The 27,835-nt window shown below is 54.0% G+C and overlaps 1 protein-coding gene across 1 annotated transcript; it reads right to left on the bottom strand.

Annotated features, from left to right (window-relative positions):
* Nucleotides 1-40: 40 nt before the first annotated feature.
* Nucleotides 41-27,835, bottom strand: ITGA3 (integrin subunit alpha 3; the record flags this gene model as incomplete). The annotated part of the gene is made up of 25 exons (XM_082861710.1): nt 41-196; nt 1,454-1,579; nt 5,131-5,229; nt 6,026-6,139; nt 6,878-7,000; nt 7,181-7,363; nt 7,470-7,572; nt 8,631-8,708; nt 8,818-8,897; nt 9,507-9,581; nt 9,856-10,003; nt 10,302-10,399; nt 10,491-10,640; nt 11,237-11,373; nt 11,448-11,515; nt 12,446-12,532; nt 12,701-12,837; nt 12,964-13,052; nt 14,724-14,920; nt 15,378-15,585; nt 15,947-16,033; nt 17,547-17,796; nt 19,917-19,996; nt 20,317-20,444; nt 27,630-27,835. The coding sequence occupies 25 exons, from the start codon at nt 27,833-27,835 to the stop codon at nt 41-43; spliced, it is 3,207 nt and encodes a 1,068-aa protein (XP_082717836.1).

Raw genomic sequence — 27,835 nt, 5'->3', positions numbered from 1 at the left:
AGGAGACACTAGGGGAGCAGGGGTGGGATCAGGGAGGATGTCAGTAGTATCGGTCGCGAGTCTGCCAGCTGGTCACCCAGTGCTTCTTGGTGGGCAGGGTGCTCCCTGGAGGTGGGTAGCGCTCCTCCTCCCGGATCCGCACCCCGTGGTACTTGGGCATGATCCGGTAATAGCGGGTCCGCTTAAAGAAGTCACACTGGAGAAGGGGAGAAGAGAACGGCCCTTAGCATCCAGCTTTTGCGCCAGTGGGAAGATGTGCCCAGCCCCTTCCTTCCCCACCCGGAGGTCCTCAAAGCCAGGACCGCTACCCAAACACAATGCCATCTCCCTGCGCTGAGACGGGGAGGACAAGGTTCCCCATCCCAGGCCCCAGAGGAAGGAGGAGTTGAGGAAGGCAGAGAGGAGAGGGAGAGGCAGATGGAGACAGAGGGGCAGTCGCTGAGACTGCTGACGGAATGGCTGGGAGGGGTGGTGATCTACCCTGACCACAGTGTCGGGAGGGGTCAGTTTGTCACCCCAGGGGACTCCCAAGAGGAAGAGGGCTGGTTCCCAGAAGAAGGACTCTACTAGTGCCCTCCTTCTCTAGAGGTGGGGATGGGGGTGTGGAATCACTCTGAAGTTCGTCTTGTGGCCTACAAAGATGGGGCCTGGCCTTGGCCTTGACCCTTTCCCGATCCCCAGAAAGCAGAGGGGGCACAGGGAGGGTTTTATGGTTCCCTCTGGGGGTCCCAAGTCCTTGAGGGGCTCAGTGGGGAGGCTGGTGAGAGCAGACACCCCGAGCTCTCCCAGGGTGCGGAGAAGGAGGCCGACAGAGTGGCCTGTTCTTTGTGGTGGTGCTGGGGACAGAGTGACGTGCAGAGAGGGCCCATAAAGGAAGAGGAGCAGACAGAACAGAGTCAGAGGCCCCAGCCAGCTGGGGGCTTGGGGGAAGGGGCCCGGAGGCCACGTTACCCAGTGGACCAGGGGTGGGGGGCTGCCCCCCTCAGTAGTCGTCCGTCAGCCTCTCTGTCTCTGATGGCTGGCTCTTCATCTCCGCCTTCTGCCTCTTAGCTTCATACAGGGCCCGAGTGCGGGCTCGCTTGAAGAAGCCGCACTGCGGAGGGGAGGAGGTGGGGAGGGGCCATCAGGGGCGGTTGGGGGGTCCTTGCCAGCAGCACTCATGAACGGGGGCCCGGATGCCTGGGTCCCAGCCCCAGCTTGGTGATGTAGCAGGAGCCAGAGCTCCTGGTTCCCCTTTCTGGCTTGCAGGTCCCCCCATTAACCCAGGCAGGAGCATCCTGGGTGAGATGAGGATGGGGCAGGGGGTGCGACTGGGAGCTGCGAAGAGGTAGGGGGGACTTGGGGGACGGGGGGTGAGACGGAAGTGAGGACTGAGATGAAGGGAGAGCTGGGGAGGGTCTGCTGGCAGGAGGTCCCAGAGCGGGCGTCGCAGTGGCGGGCTGGGTGTCCTCACCTTCCACAGCAACAGGATGATGAGCCCGAGCAGCAGCAGCCCGGCGCTCACAGCCACGAGCACCAGCCACAGCTCGATCTCGGCCGGCAGCTCCTCCACCAGCTCGGAGTCGATGTCCACGGAGAACTGGAGGGGCGGGAAGGGGCTCAGCCTGTATCCGTGCCCTAGGCCCAGAGCTCATCCCTCCTGTTCCAGCTGGACCCAGGACCCTGCTTTTTTTAAAATTTTTTTTAGTTGCACATATTTATTTATTTATTTTTAAATTTTTATTTATGTATTTATTTTAAACATCTTTATTGGACTATAATTGCTTTACAATGGTGTGTTAGTTTCTGCTTTATAACAAAGTGAATCAGGTATACATATACATATATCCCCAAATCTCCTCCCTCTTGCATCTCCCTGCCATCCTCCCTATCCCACCCCTCTAGGTGGTCACAAAGCACCGAGCTGATCTCCCTGTGCTATGCGGCTGCTTCCCACTAGCTATCTGTTTTACATTTGGTAGTGTACATATGTCCACTCTCTCACTTTGTCACAGCTTACCCTTCCCCCTCCCAGCGTCCTCAAGTCCATTCTCTAGTACATCTGCGCAGGACCCTGCTTTTTGATCTACTGCCAGTAGGGGGCACTCAGGGACTGGAAAAGCCCCTGCCCGCCCACTGACAGCCACAGATTCCTCCATCCTCCCCTTTCTCCACAGGAGCAGCCTCAGATCTGGGAGGCAGCCTGTAGTCTGCGTTTGTGACCCACACATCTGGGCTTGGGTACCAGCTCCATCCTTCAGAAGCTGTGGAACCTTGGACAAGTAATTTCACCTCTCTGAATCTCCATTTCATGCTCTCTGATAAGGGGATCATAATGCCTACCTCATAATCCAGTAGAGAACCAAAAGTAAAACCAAAAGCATGGGTTCTGGAGCCAGACTACCTGGGTTCAAGCCCTAGCTGTGTTATTCACTAGTTGTGTGACCTTGGGCAAGTCACTTAACCTCTCTGTTGTTCATCTATAAAATGGGGATTATGCTAATAATACCTACATCATCATAGGTTGCTGGAGAGGATTAAATGTGTTTAGTATGAGTACACTGCTTTGAGCAACAGCTGGTACACAGCAACACTCCACAAATATTTACAAAAAAACAAAGAGTGCATAGCATACAGTACAATTTTTTCTTCCCCTACAATGAAGATATATATATATAATATATATAATATATGTTTTATAATATGAAGTTATTTCATATATTTTAAATATGCATTTATATATGGAAAAATATTTTTTCTGATGCTACATTATTATTTCTTAAAAAGTTATTTAGGGGGTCTTCCCTGGTGGCGCAGTGGTTGAGAGTCCGCCTGCCTATATAGGGTACACGGGTTCATGCCCCGGTCCGGGAAGATCCCACATGCCGCGGAGCGGCTGGGCCCGTGAGTCATGGCCGCTGAGCCTGCGCGTGCGGAGCCTGTGCTCCGCAACGGGAGAGGCCACAACAGTGAGAGGCCCACGTACCACAAAAACAAAAAACAAAAAACAACAACAACAAAAAGTTATTTTGATTATTTTTTTTAAAAGATGACATGAAGAAAATTAAAGGTTCCCAGTAATTTTACTCCATAGCAAAAGCTATCTTCAACATTTTGTTGAATCTCTTTCCATATATATATATATATATATATATATATATATTTTTTTTTTTTGGCCGTGCTGTGCAACATGTGGGATCTTAGTTCCCCGACCAGGGATTGAACCTGTGCTCCCTGCATTGGAAGCGTGGAGTCTTAACCACCGGACCGCCAGGGAAGTCCTCTTTCCATATTTTTAAATGTATGTGTTAAACATATATATTTTTTCTTCCACATAAATGGGATCTGTGTGTACTCTATGCACTCTTCTGTGACCTTTTTCATTATCTTTCGATGTCAATTAATAAAGATCAACCTAATCTCTTCTGATGACTGCATAGTCATTGTAGGAAATGTACCATAATTTATTGAACCAATCTCCTACTGAAAGACATTTAGATTGTTTCCAATCTTATGCCATTATAAACAATGCTATAAAAATATCCCCATATATTTATGTTTGCAAACTTGTCCTATTAGTTCCTTAAGATATATTATCATGTGCAGGATCAAAGGAAATGTGTAATTAAAATTTAATAGATATCGATAAATTCATCTCCAAAAAAATCCATCAATTTATATTCCAATCAATAGCATTTCCTTCTACCTCATCAGCACCGGACAGCATTATTCTTTTTAATATTTTCTAATATGATAGGAAAAAAATCTTATTGCTATTATTTTTATTTCTTTACTATTGAATTGAACATTGGTATTTCACTCTATGTACGCTGCCTGTTTATCTCTATGCCACCCTTTATCTTTATGTATTAAAAATATGTCAGGCTTCCCTGGTGGCGCAGTGGTTGGGAGTCCGCCTGCCGATGCAGGGGACATGGGTTCGTGCCCCGGTCCGGGAAGATCCCACATGCCACGGAGAGGCTGGGCCCATGAGCCATGGCCACTGAGCCTGCGCGTCTGGAGCCTGTGCTCCGCAACAGGAGAGGCCACAACAGTGAGAGGCCTGCGTACCGCAAAAAAACAAAAAACAAAAAACACACACACACATATATATATATATATATATATATATGTCTATCAACACTGTCACGTATGCTATAAACTTTTTAAAAAAGCAATGTATCATTTGCCTTTTTAGTTTCCTTACATTTCTTTTGCTGTACACAGATTTAAAATTTCATATAGTCTCTTATAACTGATTCATTTTGCTGTACACCTGAAACTAATACATTGTAAATCAACTATACTCCAATAAAAATTTAAAAAATAAAATAAAATTTCATATAGTCTAATTTGTCAAATTTTTCCTTTGTGACTTCTGGGTTTAATAAAATAACTCCCTTTTTCCATAATTAAAGATTATTAAATTATTTCCTGAATTTTCTTCTGGTATAATAGATTTTATTTCCGATATTTAAATATTTAATCTAACTCAAATGTGTTTTTGTTTACGGTGTGAGGCAGGGGTTTGCCTTTACTTTCCAAATGTGTTCTCCCAATACTACTTGTTTACCTTTTTCTCCTGATTAAAAATGCCATCTGTATAATAAAGTAAATTTCTATCCTGTTCCATTGATCTTTCTGGCCCTTCCTATACTACCTTAATTCATTTTAGGAAATGTACCATAATGTATTTAACCAAAACTTCATTCACCTCCTATACCTATCCCCTTCATATCTCCACTTATATCCCTTTCATAACAAATGATTAGGAATTTTGTCATATTTATTCTTCCATATGTAAGTCAGAATCAAGTTTGGGAACTTTCTTTTCAAGTTTCCACGGAGATGGCACATCTTCACAGAGATGTCGTGCAGATCAAATGAGCTCACGCAGAGGTTCTCAACCCTGGCTGCACGGCAGAATCACTGGGGGGCACTTTTTAACGTACCAACACTGGGGTCCCACCTCCACAGACTCAGATTTCATTGATCAGGGGTGTAGTCCAGACACCAGAAGTCCTCCAGAGGATTCCAACGTGCTGCCGAGATTGAGACCACATAGCTAAAGCGTGTGAACATGCTCTGGAAAGATGCCCTGTTCTCCCGTGCCCTGGCCAGGCACTGCTGTCTCCTAGCACGGTCACTCACCCGCACCGTCTTGTTCTCCATGTTGATGGTGGGGACGCTGGTTCGGAGGAACAGCGTGGCCCAGCTGGCTACCCTGACTCGGTCAAAGTCTTTGTAATCCTGGAGGGGGGAAGGATGGGTCAAAAGAAGCAGCTGAAGCCCCTCTGAGCCTCTCTCCTGACCCTCCCTCAGGGTCAACAACAACCCCCAGGACACCATCCCCCCATCCTTAAGCAGCACCCAAAAGGACCTGACACCAGGCCTCTCCTCCACACACGAACACACGTCATTCATTCATCCGTGCGTCAGGTCCTGTGCTGGATGCTGGGGACAGCAGAGACAATGAAGGTCACCGTCTAGGTCCGGCCTGTGGGCTAAATCTGGCCCATGACCTGCCTTTGTAAATAAAGTATTTCTGGCACACAGACGCGCCCATTCATCTATGTATTGTCTGCGGCAGCTTCGTGCTACTGTGCAGAATTGAATAGTTGCAACAGAGAGCACGTGGCCCACAGAGCTGAAAAGACATATAATCTAGTCATTTACAGAAAAAGTTTGGTCTAGGTGGCACAAGATGGCTGGCACTGCAACCCAGAGCAGAGCATGGTGAGCGGCATGCGTGGTTTCTGAGAAAGTTCTGTGCGTGTCCAGAGGGGAGAGGTCATTTTCAGCTGGAAAAGTCAGAAAAGACTGGTCATCTTGGCTAGAGACAAACTTATGTCATATCCCCCACACAGATGCACAGACTAACACTGACACAGCACACAGTAACAGGTGCACAGCCCAGCATGTATCAATCTCCAGGCAGTCACTGACACACACTCGGGCACACACATGCACCCTGGCCTCATCCTCTTCCTGTTGCTCTCCCTGCCCGGATGGGTGGCAGTGGAGACCTCCAGACCCCAGCACTGACCTCGATGAAGGTGCTGTTCCACACTCGTGCCTGCACTGTCACGTTGGTGATGACGGGGGCATCAGGAATCCGGCACTCCAGCCACACACAGCGGGTGTGGTCACCGCCACAGCTCTGAGGTGGGCAGGGAACACAGAACACGAGACAGTCTGGGTCTCTAGATTCTTCAGGCTTCGCCCCTGGCTTTGTCCCACCCATGGCTGACCTGAAGGGGCCTGCCCTAATCCCTTCACTCATGCACACTGCACTTACGTGTTTAAGGCACATTCTTTGGGCCAGGCATCCGTAGATGCCAGCGACAGGGGGCACGGGAAATCTGATCCTTGTTCGTGTAAATGGGGCCCAATCCCAACCGCCACCTTTCCAATGCCTTCCCACGCTGAGCCTTTGTTCCTGCCGGCTCCCTCTACCTGGAAGGCCACTTCTCCCTCTCCACCCAGCTAGACCTCAACTTGCTGCCCAGGCCTGCTCCCCTCTCCCTTCTGACAGAGGGCGCCCTGCACCCTGTCTTCACCTTGCCTCTCCACATTCCCAGCCCTAATGATCAAAGCTTTGAGCATCTATATCACTCCCAACAGGTTGGGGCTCCTGGGAACAGAATCAGTATTTCTTCCTTCAGTCCACTGTACTGGCTGCTCCCCAACACAAGGCAAGGGCAGCGGGGTCCCTCTGAGGGCAGGAGATGAGTCCCCCCCCTGAATGGAGGCTCCTGAAGGCAGGGGCCACATCACCTCATCAGACTGGGTTCTCCTGGGGCGTAGCACCTATCTCCCTTGCTTCGTGTGCCCCCAGGTGCCCACCCACCCTGTGATGGGCGGGCTCAATCCCCTCCAACCTTGCCCCGTCACTCACCAGCTGGATCTCAGACTTGGCTTTTTTGGCAGCAGCCAGAGTGACCGGCAGGGGGCCCTGGCCTCCCCCGGGGTCCAGTTGTCGCCGCCTGCGTTGTGGAGATGGCGGCCTGTCCTCAGGAACCTGAGGGGGAAGAGGTGATTTGTTGGAGGGAGGATCAAAGGTGAGGAGAGGAGGAAAGGGCAGGTGGAGGGGCAGGCCCCAGAGATGTAGGAGGGGAGGGAGAGGAAGACACCGGCCTTTCTGCCCTGCAGCTTGCAAAGGAAATGAGATGCAAGTGAACGCTTCCCCTGGTGTCCTTACAGAGAGAGTGAGGTTGAGAGGGTTGACGAGGTCTCCAGGTGGCCGGCAGTGCCAGGACCCATTGCCGTGGACCGTGATCTCCGTGGGGTATAGCAACCACTTGCCATTGCTGACTTCATAGGGCCACTCCAGCCCCAGGATCAGGGCACCAAGGGCTGCCAGCCCTTCCCCCACTGGGCCCACCTGCGGGTACAAGGGGTGTCATGGCTACTGTCTCCTGGAAAACCATCTCCATCTCACCAACCCCCACCCTCACACCCTCAGACCCTGGACCCAGAGGTCCCCTTACCTGGAACTCATACTTGAGGGGGCTTCCCACATCCTCCACAGTTTTCATGCCAGACTCACCCATCACTGTCCCCCCAAAGAAGCTTTGTAGCCGGTGACTCACCCTAGGGGTAAGAAAGATGCTGGAGTCACAGGGGATGGGAGGGGCCCTTGCGGGGGCGGGGGCACCAAGGTTAACTACAACTCCTCTGATATCAGGCAGACCTGAGATAAACCCCAGCTCTAGCATTTACTAGCTGTATGGCCTCAAACAAGTTATTTATCCTCTCTGAGCCTCAGTTTCTTCATCTGTAAAGTGGGGTTAATCTGTTAAGCAGGGTCACTATATAATGGGGCTGTTGTGAGAAAACAATGAGATGATGTATATAAAATCCTTAGCATTTTATATGCATGCCACATCTTCTTTATCCATTCATCTGTTGATGGACACTTAGGTTGCTTCCCCTAGAGTCTGTCATACAGAGGGAAGTCAGTCAGAAAGAGAAAAACAACTACTGTATGCTAACACATATATATGGAATGTAAAATTTTAAAAAAATGGTCATGAAGAACCTAGAGGCAAGACTGGAATAAAGACACAGAACTACTAGAGAATGGACCTGAGGACACGAGGAGGGGGAAGGGTAAGCTGGGACAAAGTGAGAGAGTGGCATGGACATATATACACTACCAAACGTAAAATAGATAGCTAGTGGGAAGCAGCCGCATAGCACAGGGAGATCAGCTCTGTGCTTTGTGTCCACCTAGAGGGGTGGGATAGGGAGGGTGGGAGGGAGGGAGACGCAAGAGGGAAAAGATATGGAGATATATGTATATGTATAGCTGATTCACTTTGTTATAAAGCCTAAACTAACACACCATTGTAAAGCAATTATACTCCAATAAAGATGTTTAAAAAAAAATAATCCTTAGCACAACAAGCTCTCATGAAATGGCAGGGCCACACCAACACCTTAGCCCCAGAGTTTCTGATTCCTCCACTGCTACCTGCTTTGCAAGGAGAATAATAATAATAGTAACAATAATGATAGTGATGTTGTTATGTCTTGGCCTAAGGATACCAAGCCAGGAGAGGTGTCTCAGAGGAGCTTGAGAGACACCTTAGGGAGGGGAGACCCTAGCTCAGGCCCAGCAGGCTGGGGTTGGGGGGAGTGGTACCCACATGCTGAGCGAGGCCTGGAGTGTGTAGTCCACCAGCAGAGTCAGGGTTATGGGCCACAGGTCATCCTGGTGACTTGACCTGGGGAAAGAATGGGGAGGGTAGGGGAGGAATGTGTCAGCTAAGGCTGGGGTGGGGGGGCCCAGGACATCTCAACCCCGACATAGCCTGGCTTCTCGAGGTCACTCACGTGGAGAGCTGCAGCTGTGCCTGGAGTTCCCTTGTGTGCAGGGTCACCCCAATGACCTCGAAGGCAATGAGCAGCTCCATCTGCCATGAGGGTGAGGGAGGCAGAGAGGGGCGTTTGGGGCCAGGCAGGGATGATGCCATGGGGAAGCGAGGGGCTGAATGCTACGCTAAGGAGTTGGTTCTCTGGCCTCCTCCTCCCATTCAGGGTGCAGTCTCCCACTGCCACCTGTCTCCACTTTTCCACCTTCCTAGCCCTTCTGTTTCCCTTTTCCCATTCTCTTCTGTTAGTAACATCTCTGCTACTTTTGAGCCACATGACCTTGAGCAATCACTGAAACTAGATAAGCCCATGTTTCCTTTCTGTAAATCAGCACCTACCTCCTCAGAAGGTTGTGAGAATTAGATCATATAAAAGAAGCACAGCCTTGGGGTCAGGGCCTGGCACATAGTAGGTGCTCAGCAAAATCGGTTTCCTCACCTCCACCTGCTCTAGCTTTGTGCATAGCTCCCTAGTGGCCCCATTTTTCTGTCTCTGGGTCTCTCCCCACCCCCTACTGTATCCCCCCCTCCTCCACTCTGGCTCTTTGCTTCAAGGAAGCCTGGGAAGCAGGCAGGCAGAGTGAAGATAAGGAACTCATCAGAGGAGGAGCCTGGGACCCACAGGGTTGGGAGGGTGTGGTCGGCGCTCACCCTCTGGTTCCGTTTGAAGGGGTTCCCCAGCTCGCAAACAATGGTCATGGTCTCATTGGCTTGGCAAGCTCCAGGCTGAAGAAAGAAGACAAATCAGGTCTGGGTGGTCAGACTAGGGCTTGTCCCGCCCCTCTCCTGTGGTAGAGGGCCTGAAGCCCTAGAGGCCTGAGAACCCATGTGTTCCCCTAGCAGCAGAGACGCTGCAGGCAACTGAGGAAGCCCAGCCTGGAGTAGTTGAGGGGGGGCGGGGAACACATGGCAAATGACAACACATGTACATGACATGTATGAAGGATGCATATACGTGGTGAAGCCGTGATTGGGCTCCGAGGGGGCGGAAGGCACTCACGGGGCGCACTGAGGACAGCAGCAGGGCGGGAGGCACCGCCAAGGTGAGCAGCGCCTCGTGGGCGTCTTCCCCAGCCCGCTCCCGGCTTGGGGTGTTGGTCAAGTTGATGCTCAGCAGCAGTTTTCGGAAGTCTCTACTGTATGGGAGCCTGAGAGGGGAGGAGCCCCGGGCTGAGCCCAAAGCCCCGCCCCCGGGCCCGCCCCAGACCTGTTAGGCCCCGCCCCCCCGAAGAAAGCCCCTTTTCTGGCCAGGGAAGGCCAGTCTGAACAGCTCCCACCCCGCTAATTAAGGTCCCTCCTCTCCGATTCGCCTCTCTCTGAGACGCCTCCCCTCAGATCTTACCAGTTCTCTCCCCTCTTCCAGACCAATAGGGCCCCGCCCCTCAATTCCCCAAAGCCAGTGAAGTCCGCCCCACCCTTGGCCAATCCCCGCGGTCCAGAGCGCACCTGCTCAGCCGCTGCCCCAGCTCAGACACGAAGGCCGCCTGCATCTGCAAGTTGCTGTCGCACTTGTTGTCCGGCCCGCACTCCTTCTGGAACTGGACCTGGGGGTGGTCGGAGGCGTGGAGGGCCCACCACTCACAGCGCCCTCTGGCCCCACAGCTCTCCGGGTCCCTGTCCTTCGGCCCCACCCACCTCCGTGTGGTTCTCCAGAGTCTGCGCCTGGTTGAGGACCGGGTAGGCGTCCAGGGACCGAAGCCCCAGTCGGGGGCGCTCAGGCATCCGCAAAGGTAAAGAGTAGTTCATGGAGATGATGATGGGTCGGAGTTTGTCACGGACGTTGTCCTGGGAAAGGAAGGTGCGCTGAACCCAGCTCTGCACTGCCCTCCAAACCAAGTTGAATCCTCACACCATCCTAAACCCCTAGGGAGGAGCTGAAGGCCCCCACCCCGCCTCAACCCTGAAAACCCCCTGTAAGGCTGAACCCCCTCCCGTCTGATCACCAAATTGACCCCACTGGTACCACCTTGACCCACAAGTGAGAAGGTGGGGCTCCTCCTCTCCAGGGAACCCTCTGGGGGAAGGGTTGAGCTTCCCTTCATCCCTGGGGTTCCCAGGTTGAGTTCTTCCTTCTCACCCTGATGTCCCAGAGAGAGCCTGAGCCTGCCCCTACTAACGGATGCCTTTTCCCCAGAGGTGAGCTGAGGCAAGAATTTCACACCCCTCACTGTGGCCCCCATCCGTACTCCAAGGGTCTCCTCTCTCCTCTACCATGGGCTGGGTGCTGTGCACTGTACCCTCTACTTACCTATGGCCTTCCAGGCCGACCTGCCACCTCTGTCTCTGGGGAGACCTCATTCCCTCACCCTTGACCTTGGGGACTCTGGCTACCTCTTCCTGGGGCCACGGAACCCATGTGCCACCCCTCGCCCCTCCCTCACCATCAGGAGCAGCTCCAGCGTCTGGCAGCGCATCTCGGGCATGGAGAAGAAGCCATGGAAGATAGCTGACTGACTGCGTGCAAAGCGGAGCCGGGGCGGGCGGCGGTCCCGGTCAGCCTCCAGAGTGTAGGCCAGGGCTGTGGTGCACAGTGTGGTCAGCAAGTGACCAGGTGAGCATGCCCTCCCCCTCGCCCTGCAGCCCAGCACTCACTGATGTTCCGCCTGTAGTTGGGGTCCCCGGCACTCTGGTTGTAAGCAAAGCACAGCTCTACCTGCACACTGTTGAGGGTGGGGGACATGGAGGAGGGTCTGGTCACAGTGGGACCCAGATATCCAGGCCCTGGCTTTCACCCCCTTTCCTGGGCAAGGCGGAACAGGGCCCTTCAGGGAAAAGGCAGGGACAAAACTGGGGAGTCCACAGGGTTGGGCTGGGGTGTCCCTGGCCCCTTCCCTCCCCACTCTCATCAGAGCCATAGAAAACAGGGTTAGAGGGCACCAATGGGGAAATGGAGGCCCTGAGAGCAGGAGTTGCCTGAAGTCATTAGTCAGTTGTTGGCCCAGCCCAGTCTTGGGCAGGATCCCCAGTCCAGATCTCCCTCCCCACCCCGCCCCCCACTTCCCTGCCTTCTGATCCAGTACCCTCATTCACACACAGACCTTGGGGTCATCACCATCATTACTGTAACCATCTTAGCAACTAACATTTTTTGAGCCTCAGGGTTCACAGAGAGCCGTGCTAAGGGCTATTTGTATACTATCTCATTTGATTATCACAGCAGCCCTGTGGATTGGTTATTAACTTTGTTTTATAGGCAAGGAATCCGAGATTCAGAGAGATTAATTTGCTCAAGGTGGCTCTCTCTCCTTCCCCACATCCCATCACCTCAGTGTCTTTCTCTTCCCTCCCCTTCCAGGATCTCAGCCCCCAGAGCCCATCCCCACCACTGCAATGGCCATAGCTAGAATTTGAACCAGGCAGTCAGAGCTCCCGCTCTCAACCACCGTGCCCTATTGCCCCCACCCCCAATTCACCCATGACCTCCTGCAAGGAATTTTGCTTTTTAATGAGGTTGGGTAGGGAGGGCCATGCTTACCCAAGAATCAGCCCTTTAATGGTGGGATATCGGGAGTTGCCAGGGGAGGGTTTTGGGAGAGCCTTCCCGTACATCAGGAGGAATGGGTGGGCAGAGTGGGGCCTGAGGGTCTCACCAGGAGGTGGCTGTGCAGAGTGCAGGGTCCAGTACGGATGGCCTGGCCACCAAGGTCCTGTGGAGGATGTTGATGACAGGCCGGGCCCTGCATGGAAAACCCACAGACATCAATGCCTCTGGCCTGTCCCAGGCCAGGCTGGGGTTGGGGCTCAGGTTTGCGCGGACATGATGCTGAAGGTGGGGCTGAGCTGGGGCTCCATGCAGACAGGGATGGAGGAGAGAAAGGCCCCCATCCACTGTCGCCCTGGCTCACCGCAGCAGCACGATGTGGTCTGACAGGCTCCCCACCAGCAGGTCTGGGTAGAGGTTCTCATCCACATCCATCTGCCCACTCAGGGAGTAGCCGAAGGTGGCCAAGCCAGGCAGTCCCAGCTTCTCTCCGTGTATTACCTGGAGGCAGAGGGAAGTGGTGAGGACAGGCTCTGGGGTAGGCTCCAGGGAGTGGGGCCCAGGGGGAATAGGGAGGGGTGGATGAGGGAAAGGAGGAAGGGCCCCTCCGCCCCTGTCCATCCATACCTGCTGGGGCTGTCTGAGGAGCCCCCTGGAGCTGCCGTGGTAGATGTACACTTTGCCCAAGCCCTCGAAAGGGGCTCCCACGGCAACGTCTGGGGAAGAGAGACAGTACAGGGTCACCCCGTGTACTATGGGCCCCACAGTTCCCCAACCCTGTGCTCCAGGCCACAGAGCCCAGCATGGCATTGACCTCCCTGTCAGACAGTGCTCAGAGCATCAGGGAACAGAGCTCTGTGGCTCACGATTAAAACTGGGACCACTGGGCACCCAATTGCCTCTTTTATATGAGGGAAATTAGGCCCAGAAGAGGGAAGTGACTTACCCAAAGTCACAAAGCAAGTTAATGTGTCCAGCAGGCCTAAACTCCAGATTTCTGACCACTGGCTGTTGTTTGTTTTCCCTTATTGCAGTGCCTTCCTTCTCCCCCACCAACTGCCCCTCCAGACACCTGGTCCTTCTAATGACATTTACCAGCAGGGTCACAAAAGCAGGTGTTATCCGTTGGTGACTTTGCCAGGTAGTTATCAAGCACTCATGTCATCCAGTCCTCACAAGAGTACTGGCAGTAGGTACTACTTTTTTGTTGTTTTTTCTCTTGGCAGTAGGTACTACCGTCCCCACTTCATAGATGAGAAAAAAGGCTCAGGAAACCCAAAGTCACACAGCTAAGGAGTAGAGAAGAGGCTCTAAGCCCATGTCTGTCTCTGTGTGGGGGCTGGGATTTTAATCACAACACTCTAGTGAGCTTTACTTGTTAAAATGGCCAGGCTTTTAAATTCTAACCATTATTTGCACAAATAAATCCAAAACGTTTTGTCTTCTTAAACTTTCTAGTTTTCTGCTTTTGATCTGATAAGGTCTAGGTAACCAGAAAGCCAAGCTTGTTAGAAAAGGAAAAGGAAGTAGGTCCTGAGTGACAACTGGGCAACTCTTGTATCAGTAAGTGCTTGGGTTTCATTAACTAGACTTTCTAGCACCTGTTTTGTCTCTTCAGCGGCGCCTCTGCCTTCCTTTTGGTTCTCAGGTATGTTCTGGGAAGTTGAGGTTGTCAGAGAAATGATTTACAGATACGCCAGGTGCTCCCGTGGCAACCAGGCTCAACCCCTTGATTTGTCCCTCTCCTTGATACACCAGGTCTGATTGGTCCCCAAGTCCTGCAGAGCACTAATGGCATCCCCTATATCTGGGACGTCCACCTTGTCCCAGCGCTTAACGTCCCACACCTGATATACTATATTCTCGATCTTAACACCCCCAGCCTTGCTCCCCACATCCATCCATCCCACATCTCCCTCCAGAATCATCTTGCAAGGTACCAAGCTATCATATCAAATCCCTGCCCCCAGATCTTTTTGGACACCGCTCTGCCATAACCCAAACATAAAGCCCTAGTTTTTCTGCCTGGCTTTCAGAGCGTCCACCCCACCCCTACACTACCTCTCCAGCCTCATCTCTGATGCGAACAACCCACACCTACTAGATTTGAGCACATCAGGCAAGTGGACCACACTCATGTTGTGCCCCTTCTCTTCCCTCCACTGTGCACACTCAGCCCAGCCTTTGATGCCCAGTGGTACGTCCACTCCTCCAGGAGGTCTACCAAGCTCGCCTCTGTGGGGGCTCCCTTTGCACGCTGTCTCTCCAGCACTGCTGTGAGCTCCCCAGACCTGGGCCCCAGCCTGTCTTCTCTTCGGACCCTGTCAAGCCTGGTATGCAGCTGGCTCTCAGTCAGTGGATGCTGGGGCAGGAGTGCTGGCTCATACCCTGGAATCCATCCTGGTTGATGTCACCGATGCTTGCCACGGAGAAGCCAAAGGCAGAGCGACTGGGGCCGTGAAGAAGGAGGGAGGGGTGGGCCGGGAAGGAGGTGCCTGCCTGGTTCATGAAGACATAAATAGCACCTCCTACCTCCTCTTTCCGCTCAAAGTAATAGGGGGCACCCACCAGGAGGTCCTGCCACCTGCACAGGAGAGAAGAAGGTGGAGATGGGACATGCAGCGTAACTCTTATTTAGCAGACACAACTGTGCCAGGCAGGGCACGTGACTATACAAATGGCGCCTCTGGCCACAGGTCGTGGGAAGGACAAGGAAGCGTCACTGTGACCCGTCTAATAGAAAACACACGTTGTGGAGAAGCCATGTAGACACAGGTCACACCCAAACAGCCCACATCCACTAGAGCCATACAGATGACAGGCATAGACGAGGAGATGCAAGCCTCATGAAATTGGCATGCAAATACCCAGAATCCCATAAAGTCTGATTGCAGATCAACATGCAAAATTGACAGCAAATCCCTGCAAACAGCATGCAAAGAAATGCACAATTGCAAACCTCCATTTCTCTGCCCTGCTTTGGGCAAGCCCGCCCCCCTCACCATAATCCCGGCCCCAGAGAAACGTCCCTGGATTCTCACCCATCATTGTTCAGGTCTGCCAGGGCAATGGCGCTGCCAAAATAGGCGCCCACCTGCCTGCCCTCCAGCACCTGCCTCCTCCGCAGGTCTCCACCCGCCTCCTGGCTCAGCAAAAAGACAGCGCCCACATGTTGGTGCCGAGGGGCACCCGTTACAATGGTGGTGCTCGTAGGGTGCAGGACGGCACTGCCCACCTGCATCGTGTAGCCTGGGAAGCGGGGAAGGTGGTCAATCAAGGCTCCAGTAAGTTTTGTCCCCTTCTACTCTGGACCCACCTCCCAATATCCCCCCATTATCTTCTATTCCTCTATTCTAAGTTGGGCAAGAAGGTGGACCTTGGATGCCCAGCCCCCAGTCCTGCCTGCACGCTGGATCGTGAGCTCCATGAGGGTCATGACTCTGCATCCTGGGGGCATACAGGTGGTGCTCAATAACTGTGTGCTCGCTGAATTAAATGCCACTAGTCGCACTGCACCCTGGCCTCACTCTTCCACCAGACACTGAAGGTGAGAGGGCCACTGAGCCCCTTTCCTCCTCTCCACCCAAAGGGCCACCACAACTGGACTCACCAATGTAGAGGTTGCCTTGGTCCGCTGGGTCCTTGTAACTATATTCAGATAAATCCCAGTCCTTCCGCTGAATCATGTAGCTGTTTCCTTCACAAGGATTTGAGGAGGGGGAGTATAAGTCACCACTCCTTTCCTCCACTATGTCCAGGCCCCCCACCTCCAGATAAGGATAATAATAACCCCTTTTATTTGTGAGTACTTTGCCATTTGCAAATCACTTCCTCTTTATTTTAACAATTCTGTGAGGTAGAATGATGACCCCCATTTTGCAGATGAGAAAAGTGAGGCTCAGGGATGGTGAGCTAGTTGTCCAGCTGGAATCCAGTCATCCAGGCACCCAGATACTAGATGACATTTCCCTCACCCTAGACACCGAAGCCAGACTCCACACCATTATATCCTCATAATCCTGCCCCAAACTCGAGCTGCCTACCCCTACCCTGCTCCCCAGGGCTGCTGCTGGAGTGTACCTGTGGCCCTGCCAAGATTCTACAGGACCAAGGGGTGGGAGGTAAGACTAGCAGAGCGAGCAGAGGCCTCGGCCTCGGGCAAGCCCAGAGCGGTGACTACGCCCTGCGCTACCTGTGGGTCAAGAGGACGAAATAAATAAATCATTGGGATGTAACAGAGAGCATAAGAAATATAGTCAATAATAATGTAATCACTTTGCATGGGGACAGATTGTTTCTTCACTTATAGGGGTGATCATTTTATAATGTATTTAAATGCTGAATCACTATGTTGTACACCTGAAACTAACAAAATATTGTATGTCAACTATACTGCAAAGAAAAAAAGCAAAACAAGATTCTGGGCTCCCTCTGCCTGTTGGTTCCGCAATAGTAGGTGCAGTAAGGGAAAAGGGGCCACTGTCGCTACAGCCTATGTGGTGGAGAGAGGCAGGTGGAAGGGGTGTGAGCTGTCAGACTCCTGAGAGGCAGTATGTGGTGTGGCAGATACAAGCATGACTTTGGATACAAGGAAATCTCTGCGGCCCTCCCAAAAGATTGCCCTGTATGTACTGACATGAAAAGATGCCCACAGTTTATCGATGTGTGAAAAGGAAGTAGCAGAACAGTATATTTAATGTGATTGTGTGTGTGTGTGTGTGTGTGTGTTAAGATACCTATACATTCTAAAATAAGTCTGGAAGGATCCACAAGACACTTAGCAGTATATACTGGGAAATGGAAGATGGGGGAGAAGAAGGGCACTTTTCCTCTTTACTTTACTGTACCATTTAGTAGTTGTACCAGGAACGTGCTTTATTTTTTAAGTTTGTAAATGGTTAACCTGGAGTCAGATGGACCTGCATTGCAATACAGGTTTCAGAACTTACTGTTGATTTACTTCACCTCCCTGAGGCTCAGTTTTCTGTAAAATGAGTATAATAATACTCGTATTTTAAGATTAATTCAGAGAATAGGTGTAAAGCCTCTGGTACCTAGTAAGCACTTTAAAATAGCAGAGGTCGAGGTAGCTGCTGGTGTTGGCAAACGAATGCTCTCCTCTGCCCTCTCGTGTGGAGGCTCTGGCAGGCTGCCCTCGGGCCTAACGGGGTGGTGGCCTCTGCCCCCTTCCCTTCCCCCACGGTCCCCACCTTTCCAGTTGTAGGCACCAGGAGCGCCAAAGTACACAGTGTTTTGGGTGAAGCCGCCGCTGGCGCCCAGCTGACACATGCCGGTCTCCAGGTAGTCGGTGTTGCTGTTGCACATCTCGTTGTGGTAGGTCTGCCAGTCATCACTGGGGTCCAGCTCCAGGTCGTTGCCCCTCACATAGCACTTGCCCACCATGCGCCGCTGGTCCTCCGACCCCGACCACAACACCTGGGTGTAGCGGTGGGCACAGACCTGGGGACCCCAGCCCCCACCCACGCACACAGCTGAGCCCGCGGCAGGGACTCAGGAGCAGTGACTCCACAGCCCTGTGCGCCTCTGGCTTTGCAGGAGGGGAGTGGAAAGAGGTCTCCCAGCTTTTCTTTCTTCCCACAGTGGTGCTTGGACCTGCATTGCCTTTCCAGAATTCAAAAACCTGCTCTGAAGGCTGAGAACACTTCTGGAAGGCCAGAAGGTACTGGAGTTGAGAGTGGCTGAGGGATCTTGGCAAAACGAAAAGGGAAAAGGATGAGAGAATGTGGGGTTCAGGCCCTTGGGTCTAAAAGGAGCTAGACACAGGGCTTCCCTGGTGGTGCAGTGGTTGAGAATCTGCCTGCCAATGCGGGGGACACGGGTTCGAGCCCTGATCTGGGAAGATCCCACATGCCGCGGAAGTACTGGGCCCGTGCGCCACAACTACTGAGCCTGCGCGTCTGGAGCCTGTGCTCCGCAACGAGAGGCCGCGACAGTGAGAGGCCCGCGCACCGCGATGAAGAGTGGCCCCCGCTCGCCGCAACTAGAGAAAGCCCACGCACAGAAACGATGACCCAACACAGCCATAAATAAATAAGTAATAAATAAATAAATTTAAAAAATAATAATAATAAAAAATAAATAAATAAAAGGAGCTAGACACAGAGCAGGTTAGGAATTTGCTTCTCTGCTGTCCCCTGATGGCCTCGCCCTCTTAATGAAAGGTCAGTATTAGAATAACAACAACCACAGCAGCAGCGGCTGACACTTACTGCGTGCTGACCGTATGCCAGACACAAGTCTGAGCCCTTCACATATTCATTCTTTTAAGCCCCCTCCCAGCCCTATGGAGTAGGGATAATTATCTTCCCCATTTTAGATAAGGAAACTGAGGCACAGAGAACCGAGAAACCTGCTTAAGATCTCACACCTAGAGAGAGGCAGGGAATGTTCAAACGAAGGCTGTCGGGGCTCCGGGGTCTGAGCTCCTAAGTATCAGGCTGTGCTGCCTCTCTTGAAGCTTCTCCCTGCACATGGGAGGTGCTCCATTGGGCAAATCAATCAGAATAGGGTATTTGTAAAAACAGCCAGGGGCCAGGGGAAACCCAGAACCAGGCCTAGTTCTTGTTTGCTCGCCGTCTGTGTCCCCGTCCAGCTGTGAGCCAAACCCATGCTCGTACTGGCCTGAGCCTGTCCCGGGTAACTACAAGGTTTGTAGTGCGGGCTCAGTGCAGGGCACACAGGACGTGCTCACCAAAAACGGACTGAATGAATGGATGGGTGAGCAGAAAACTGCTGAAGGACCCAGGATCTAGAACTGACTTAAGTGCACACCTGGACCCACACCATCCTTAACAAAAGACTAGAAAGGGTGTTTCAGTGAACTGGTCAAACCCAGAGCTTATGACAGTGTTCAAAGGTGACAGAAATCACAACGTGATCCAAAGGTGACGGCTATGGGGGTGACAGTTGACTGGAAAGGAGTGGGCTTTCTGGAATGATGTAAATATGCTATTTCTTTAGTGGGTGTTGGTTACACAGTTGTATAAACGCAGTTCAGTCGTCAAAACGCAACTGAAACAAAATTTGTACATTCACTGTATGTAAATGTTACATGAATTTAAAGATGAAAAATAAATTGTCTATCTGGGACTCAGAAATTGAGGAGGTGACAGCTGACAGCAGGGAGGGGGCCCCCAAAGCCCAGCCGGGTGAGCTGGGGCAGCAGGGCTGTGCCTCTTCCACCAGCCGGCCTCCCCGGAAGGAGCGCGCCCAGGCCGCACTGCCTGAGGCCCTCTCTGCCCTTTCCATCTCACAGTTCCCTCAGCTCATTCCTACGAAGGGTGAACACCCCCCCCGGGGGGGGGGACAGTGGGTGCTTCAGACAGGACCCAGGCTGGCCCTGGGAGAGCGCCAGACACCCTCCCTACCCCCAGCCCCTGCTACAAGTGCAGGATGAAGGGACACACATGCCGTGGAGACGTACAGCCACAGAAATGGACATTTGCAAGGCATCAGCTCATGCACAACGGACCCTTCTCCTGCCCTCTGCCTCCCTCCGAAGCTCCTGGGAGACGAAGGAGAGGGTTGGAGGGGGACACTGACGGCGAGCGCCCACTCACCAGGACTCTGCCCGCAGGGCCCTGGCTGGCCACAGTCACCCCGAGCCACATGTCCTCAATAATGTGATGGTCAGGGTCACCTGTGGGCATGGGAGGGGTCATGAGCCAGGGCACCTCACCCCACCCTCCCAGCATCAAGAGCACCCAGGGGGCAGGGGTTGGTCTCTCCCGGATCTTCCACTCCAGCAGGGCAGCCCTCCCTCCCCGCCTTCTCCAGCCCATCGTAGTCCGAGCTCCACAAATCCCATCTGGTCCCACTCTAGGACTCCCTCTTCCCAGCCGGACAAGAAGGGACTGGAAGCTACCCGGGTGAGCCTTCTGTCTATTCCAGTCATCCTCTCTGTGCTACGCCCTCCACCAGGCTCCTGACCCAGCGCCCATTCCCAGGCCCTCCGCTCACTTTTCTCTGCAATGTCCATCCGTTCACAGTCGTCCTTGTGGGCAGTGAGTGGGCACAGATACACAGCACCGGTCTGGTTGGTATAGCCATCAGGCACAGCAAGGTCCCGGGGGGCGCCAGCCAGGAGCCTGGGGGCAAGAAGGTAGGTAGACCCGGGCCCATAGTCCCCAAAGCCCGCTTCAAACAACTCACTGCTGAATGTGCGTGGGCCGGGCCTCCGCTCTGTGCCAGGCTCTGCCGTCGGGAGATGAATGGCTCCCCGCCCCTGCCCTCGAGGAGTGCCCAGGGTAGGGGAAGGCAGGCAAGGAGACAGACACCTGTGGTCAGTGCCTCATGAGAGGAAAGCAGGGAGCAAACCAGCCCAGACTCTGCGTGGGGGGGCAATCAGGGAGGCCCACAGAAGAGGGGACCCTGGCCTGAGTCTGATGACCAGGGCTTACCAGGTGAAGAAGGGGAGGAGGGGCTCTGTAGGCCAAGGTCTGGCCTGTGCAAGAGCCGGGAAGCATGAGCAAGAGAGTGACTCAGGGACCTGCAAGGCCCTCGGTACAGCTGGAGGCCAGAAACACGGGGAGGGACAGGAGGCAGGGTGGGAAGGGCAGCCACGGAGGGATTTCAAGCAAGGGAGCGACATGGCCAGATCTGGGTTTTGGAAGAACTGTTTTGGCATCTGAGTGACATAATCAGATCTGGGTTTGGGAAGGAATGCTTGGCCTCTGAGATGAAGCCAGAGGGGAAGAGAGCAAGGCTGGAGGAGTCCTGGTCCTACCTCTTTGAGCCACATCTGAGGACTTAGATCCGGGGGCGGGCACTGAAGAATGTGGGCAGGAAAGGACAACTGACCCTAAACCAGAGCTGGGTGAGCTGAGGTCAGCAGGGCCCTTATGTGACCTGGGTGATGTCTACTCTCCCCCCCCAACCCTGTTGAGACAGACATATGAGGGACAGGGGTGGTGGCAGGGGAGCTGGGTACCTGACACTTTGGACAGTGTGGCCCCGGGGCAGAGTTCTTGCTGCTGGGCATGAGAATAGGGATGGGTAAGGACTATAAATCACCTTGTCCCCAGCCTGCCTGGAACCCCTCTTAGGGACACCAACTGCAAGTCTCTGCAAGGTTCTTAGGGCTCTAGCAGCCCTTCCCATACCAGAGAGGTGACTAGAGGAGAGGAAGGCGGTGATCAGCTTTGAAATATCATCTCAAAAGACAGTTCTTGGACCACCAGAATCAAAAATCCCTGCGATATTTGTTAAAAAGGCAAATTCCTCAGCCCACCACAGACAACCTGGATTGAATCTGGGGGTGGAGCCCTGGAACCTGCTTATTTAACATGCACCCCAAATATTCACACCACAGTTTGAGAACCCAGCTCTACCACCCCTTGCTCTCCCAGCATCATCTGTCTGCAGCCTCTGGACATTCTGCCAAGACCGCCTCGTCAGTCCTGCTGGATCCAGCCTCCTAGGTGGCAGGCACCTCCTAGGTAGGTACCCCTCCATCCGGCCCCAGCAGTGCTGTCACCTGAGGCGCCCAGCTCAGAACTTGGGCGCCAGGCCCCCTGCCAGAGTCTGCACGTGCAGAGCAACAGCCCTGCCTGCAGCTCCTGCCTGGGACCTGAGAGTGAGGGCTGCAGGGAGTGGGCAGGGCAGGGCCCGGGCATGCCAGGGCCTGGGTGCCTCGGCCCACTGGGTGTCAGGAATGCGCTGCCTGGGGGTGCCAGGAAGGGGACTCTGCCTGCACCTCACACCTCAGCTCAGACCTCACCCTGGGGAAGGGTTCCTGGGGGCAGGGGTATAGCTTCTCTAAGCAGAGCAGGGCTGGGAGCTCCGGCAGGAAGGCTGGCAGGGGGCCAGTGTGGCAGCCAGGCCCTGTTAGTCACCCTCTGTCTGGGCTGGGTGGGGTGCCTAGCGAGTCCGCTGCCTGACCACCCATGGGCATCCACCCCCAGCCTGACAGGTGCGAGAGGGGAGCTGCTGCCTGTGGGAAAGGAATATCTCAGCCTTGGAGCTGAAGGGCCTGGTTCTAGGTTTGTTCTGCCTCAAGGGACAATTTCTTTTCCCTCTCTGAGCTGTGAGTGCCTCATCTGTAAAATGGGACAGCAGCTATCTCACCATCCTCCAGGGTTGTTGGGGGAAAAAGTGGGTTCATTCTTTGAAAGGGCCTCCTGACTATGAAGCCAAGGCCAACGTGAGCACTGTCGTTCTGCTTTCTTGTGGCACCAGGACTGGCCCTAGCACACCCCCAGGCCTTGCTCCGGGGACCCAGGAATTTCTGCCCCACTGGGTTAGGGGACCTGAAGCACAGGCACAGAGCAGACTAGTTCAGGTGTTCCCATGGGGCAGAGGATCCACGGCCTAAGGCAATCAGTCAGGTGGGGGTGGGGCACTGGCAGCTAGTCATTCGGGGGTGGGAGGTGGCAGCTGGGGGTTGGCTACAATGACCTTGAAGGGGTGGGTCCAGGCCTCAGTGGGCAAGGGGTCCCTGGAGAGCCCAGGTTGCATTCCAGGGCGTGGATGCAAGGGAAGTGTTGCCGTGCCTACAGCTCTCTGGGCCCAAGTTGTCAGGGTGGGAGGTGGCTGAGGAACAGGGTGGCCACGCCCTCCCAGCTCCCTCATCTTAGAGGGAGTGGCCTGAGGGTCCCCGCCTCTTTGCCTCCTGTGGTACAGAGCAGGCAGAGCTGGGCATGAATAGCAATTGGATTGACATAAATCCCCTTACCACCTATACCCTCTCCACTCTCACCCCGCACCAGCCTTGTGCCCATTGATGGGCGGTGGGGCAGGGTCCTAATCCCAGCCCCCCCGCATCCCAGGCCCCTCCCTCCTCAGAGATTCCACAGGGAGCACCTCCCACCTCCCTGGAGTATTTTTAGCTCCTACTTGGCCTGCTTAGAGGCCCTTTAAGGCCCTCTGGCTCCCAGCCCAGGATCCAATGGGTCTACGGCCAGAGGACTGGGAGTAGATGGGGGAGGGAGGGTGCACAGAGGGCCAGGTCCAGCTTCCTCCAGCCACAGTCAGGTGTGGGAAAATCCAGAGGGTGGGAAAGCTCTTACTGGTATGTAAATGAATGTAAGTTACTATGCAAATGAGCACATTGCTCCTGTTGTTGGGTCTGGTCCAGATCAAAGAGTGGAGAAGCTGATCCCTCTGAAACCACCACTGAGGTCACCCTCCCAGCAGCAGCCAGAAGTGGGATGCTACGTGGGAGGCTGTGCCCAGCTCTGGGAGCAAGGAGGAAAGGAGACCGGACTGCCTCCTTGCTGGAGTCAGGCTGGGCCGGGTGGGAGCAGGTGTCTTTCCAGGAGGTAGGGAGATGAATAAAATGACCTCGCAAGGGCTTTCAAACAGCTGCCTCTTCACCCTATCCTTAGGCTCCGTCCAGACAGCTCCTCCTGGCCTTTGTGGAGGCCCCTGAACTCCAAGTTCCGGAGAAGCACTTTCTCACTCCTGCCCCATCACTCTTCCTGGGGCAGTTCAAAGCTAATGGAATAGCCAGGTAGAAAGCAGTGGAATCAGAGGAGGCAGGGGAATGGGGCCCAGGGGTGTCAGGGCACCAGGCTGGCTCACCCCAGAGAAGAAGGCCCCCTGAGGGATACTGGGGTGGGGTGATGCTCAGAGAAACAGCCTGTAGGATTCAACTTCCCAGACTCCTCACCTCAGGAAGGCACTGGGGTAGCCCCAGTGGAAAGACTTCAGTTAACAACGAGGGTCCAGCGGGCCCCCATGCCTTACTCCTTAGGCCAGGAAGCCAGTTGGGGAGGGGGCCCACTCCAGCTCTGAGCCCTGGGGTGGGCTGGGGGCAGCTCTCAGATGCCTGGATCCCAGCTCTGAGCCAATCCTCCTGACTGAGTTAGCCACGTCCCCAGAGGCTTCTCCTGCGGTCGCTGAAACTGCAGTCCTCTCAATCCCCGCCTTACTTCTTACGCTGCCCCCCAGCTCCCTTTCCCCTCTGGTGACGCAGCCCTAGGATCAGAGCCACAAGCCGGAGAAAGCGAGAGAATGAGAGAGGACAGGAGAAAGAGGCCTTGCTCAAGCCTCCAACAGTAAAGAACGAGGCTGTTTTTCTCACTTCTTCTCCCTTTCCCTGGCTCCTTAGTATTTTTCCACATTGATCCCTTAGGGCATTCTGCATGTCATGTAACCTCAATCTCCCTTGCTGTTACCGCCATCCTCTTCCTTCTTTGTTTAGTTCTGACCAAGCCCCTTTCACTTCATTTTCTACAAGATCAGGCTTCCCTTACCTCCTGCCCAGTTTTAAGCTCTCTGGCTCGGCCTGGTCATTGGAGAGAGCCAGAGAAAAAGGACACTACGCATCCCCGCCTTCTGCTTGCAGCCACAGCTGCTACGCCCATTTCCTCTGGCACGAGCCTTGGAGGCTGCCAGGTGCCCACCCTGCCCAGGGAAACATGTTTTAGGAGAGCAAGTAAGCCTAGTTCCTGCCTACCTCAGGTATGACCTCATCTTCCAGGAGCTGCAGCCACCCCCGCCCCAGGCATCCCAGACATCCTCATTTCCAGGCAAGAGCCCCAGAGGTATCTCCCATAGCCCACAAGGTCAGGCCGGACCAGGACACCTGGAATCCCAGGAGGGAATGACAGAACAGATGCTGGGGGAAGGGGGGGAGGTCAGTGACCATCTCCCCGAGGAACAGTCCCTCTGCTCACCCAGGGGTCCTCACGTATCTCACCAAGAAGCCCAGAGAACCTTGGTTCCCTGTCCTGCTCCTGACCCCTCACTCCAGAGGCTGCGAAATTGGGGCTGGGGATGCAGTAAGCCTCCGATGTTGTGGGCATGGAACCTCAGTCTAGAGATGAAGGTGATGGGGAACAAAGACACACCTGGGATTTTAACCATTTCTGGAATAAGGCCATCTTTGAGAACATAACGAAAGCTATGCTCTCCCCTCCTCCAGGCCCCAGAACAAGGCACACACACGCAAGATTTTGCACACACTTTCCAGGACCCCTGCATCTCCTGAAAACCTTCAGTGAACTTCAGGCTGTTCAGGATCATGAACCCTCCCCCTTTTCCAAAGGGACTTTGAAGCTAACAAAACCGCCACTTGACTTGCTGGATGCCCTGGGCTGTGCACTCAGGCAGCTGTTTACATCTGGCTATACAGCTGGCTGTAGCTCAGCCCAGCTGGCCCAGCTGATTCTCCTAAAGGGTCACGGGGCAGAATTCAGTGAGATGAGGAGATGATCCAAGATGCAGAACCACCCCTGGAAAAGTCTGAGGATACCCAAGTGAGTCACCCAGAACGCTATCTAGAACTACCTGCCTCTACGAGATTCATTCGTTTTAGAAACTTCCGGGCTCCTGGCAGGCCTAATGCCATCTCTAGCTGCCCAGGAAGAAAAGCGGGACCCCTCTGCTCAGCCCTCTTGGGTGAGGTCCTTGGTTAGTGAGGGCGCATCCAGGTCCCAGCTTCAGCACAAGAGCCCTCAGCTGCCCCTGGGAGAAGAAGGCAGATGCAGAGCATTTTACACAAATTATCTCATTAAAAGCCCACCGTCACCCCATGAAGAAGGCATGTGGCTCCCCTCCCCCTGACGTGTAAGATAATTAAGACTCAGGTATTAGTGACAGATTCAAGACAGGAAACTGGCAATGGGACTTGGGAGCCTCTTCTTTCTCCACAGTGCCACGCTGCCAACAGAGGCAGGAAGGAGTACATAGATCCAGACCCAACCTCTCCTTGGGGAAAACTGGCCCAGAGAAGAGAAATATCCTGCTTAAGGTCACACAGCGAAAAAAAAGGGGGGGGTGTGTGTGTGTGATTACAGAATCTATTATTTACTCCAGCTTTGCATTATTTACCCTTGCTTTTCTGATACTCTCTTTACACTCCATTGCCTCATATCATGCAGATTCAGCACTGAAAATCTGAAAATCTTTTTCTGGGCTGGGGCAGAAAGAGCACCAACATAGAAACGTGTGCTGATGATCACTTAGGGTCTCCAAAAGATGGAAGAGTGGCTAAGGCCAGACCGCAGCTGCTGGGGCCAGGCTGGGAAGGGTGTGGTGGCCCTAGCCTCTGCAGAAGCTAGATGGAATTGAGGCCAAGTAGGTAGGTGGCCTGGGCAGGGGCTGGACCAGGAGGGCAGGGAACAAGGCTGGGGCAGTCTGAACTTTGGACATTGCAACTTCCTCAAGTTTCTGCAGGTTCCAGCCAGAGTTGAGAGAGGTTTCAACACACCCTTTATCCGACCATGTCCTCTTGCTCAGCAGGGTTTGACATCTCGGTAGGTCAACCAGAAGGGCTACTGCCCAAAGAGGGCCTGCCTGTCCCGTCCTAACAACCTTCCCTCCCGTGGCAGCCTCACCTTCCCCAGCAGCCTCTTCCTCTAACTGCCAACCTCAGCACGCTGAGCCCATGCAGAGAAACTTCTCAAACTTGGACATGCCCCACTGGGCATGACTAAGGGGGGCGGGGGTGGCAACACAAGCAGCTGGATGCGCTCCTTCCCCTCTCTCCCCTCTGCCTAGCTCTTTCTCCTCCTTCTTGCAGCTGTTGGGGAAGGAGAACAGAAGAAAGAGAAAAACACTATTTCCCTCCGGAGACCAAAACAAACACACTCAGGGTTGAAGATTCAACATGAATCCGTGGAATGCGAGGAGGACGTCTGGTGCGAGGGCATCACTGCTGGGGGTGGGGGTAGGTTGCAGAAGACCAAGCAGGAGTTGGGACAGCAGCTCCTCTCACTTCTACTTCTGCATCCTCAAGGGGTCAGAAGGAGCGCCTGGACAGCTCCAAACGCCCAGACTCGCCCATCACTTCACTCCCCAACCGCCAAGCAGCTGAGAAGGCCCTTCAGTGTGGTTCTGCAGAGGGTGTGGCTGGCGGGCCGCAGACTATGTGCGAGGTGGGGGCGGGCTTAAATGCATGTCCCCGTAGGTTCTTCCCAGGAAAGGGGAAAGGTGTTTATCTTGCAGTTTTCCCCAGTTCCCCGCCCTGGAGAGAAGAGGCATTCGGTATACTAAGCACCCAGTTCACTGAATGGGAGGGGGGTCAGGAAACGGGGACCCCACTTCTACTCTCAAGAGAGGTTTAAAGGCCTGAGGGGCTGAGTCTAGACAGGTTCTGGCCGGGTCAGCACTTGCCAATAATTACTGCCCCCATCCCACACCCAATCCCTTTACTTCCCGCCAAGCCTCGGCAGCAGAAGGGCTGCCTAGGTCCCCGCTCCCTTAATCGTCGCTCCCCAGAGCTGGAGGCCTGCGAGCCTGGAAGCCAGCTGGCCCAGGGCTTGGACTCCACTCGGGATCCGCACCCTGTTCACACACTCTCCCACCCCACCTCGGCCAGTTTCACTTACAGGTAACGCTGCTGCCGCTCCGTCTGCCGATGGAGGGCGACCGAGTAGCCGAAGAGGCTGCCCGGGTTCCCGGCCTCCTTCACCACCAGGAATCGGGTGTCCAGGTTGAAGGCGGAGGCGACGCGGTCGCTGGCGGCCACCATCAAGGCGAGCGCGCAGAACATCGGGCGTAGGACGCGGGCGGCGCGGCTGGGGCCGGGGCCCAT

Source organism: Leucopleurus acutus, assembly GCF_964270905.1.
Source record: "Leucopleurus acutus genome assembly, chromosome: 19".
NCBI classification, from domain to species: domain Eukaryota; kingdom Metazoa; phylum Chordata; class Mammalia; order Artiodactyla; family Delphinidae; genus Leucopleurus; species Leucopleurus acutus.
This window is presented reverse-complemented; position numbering and strand designations above follow the sequence as displayed.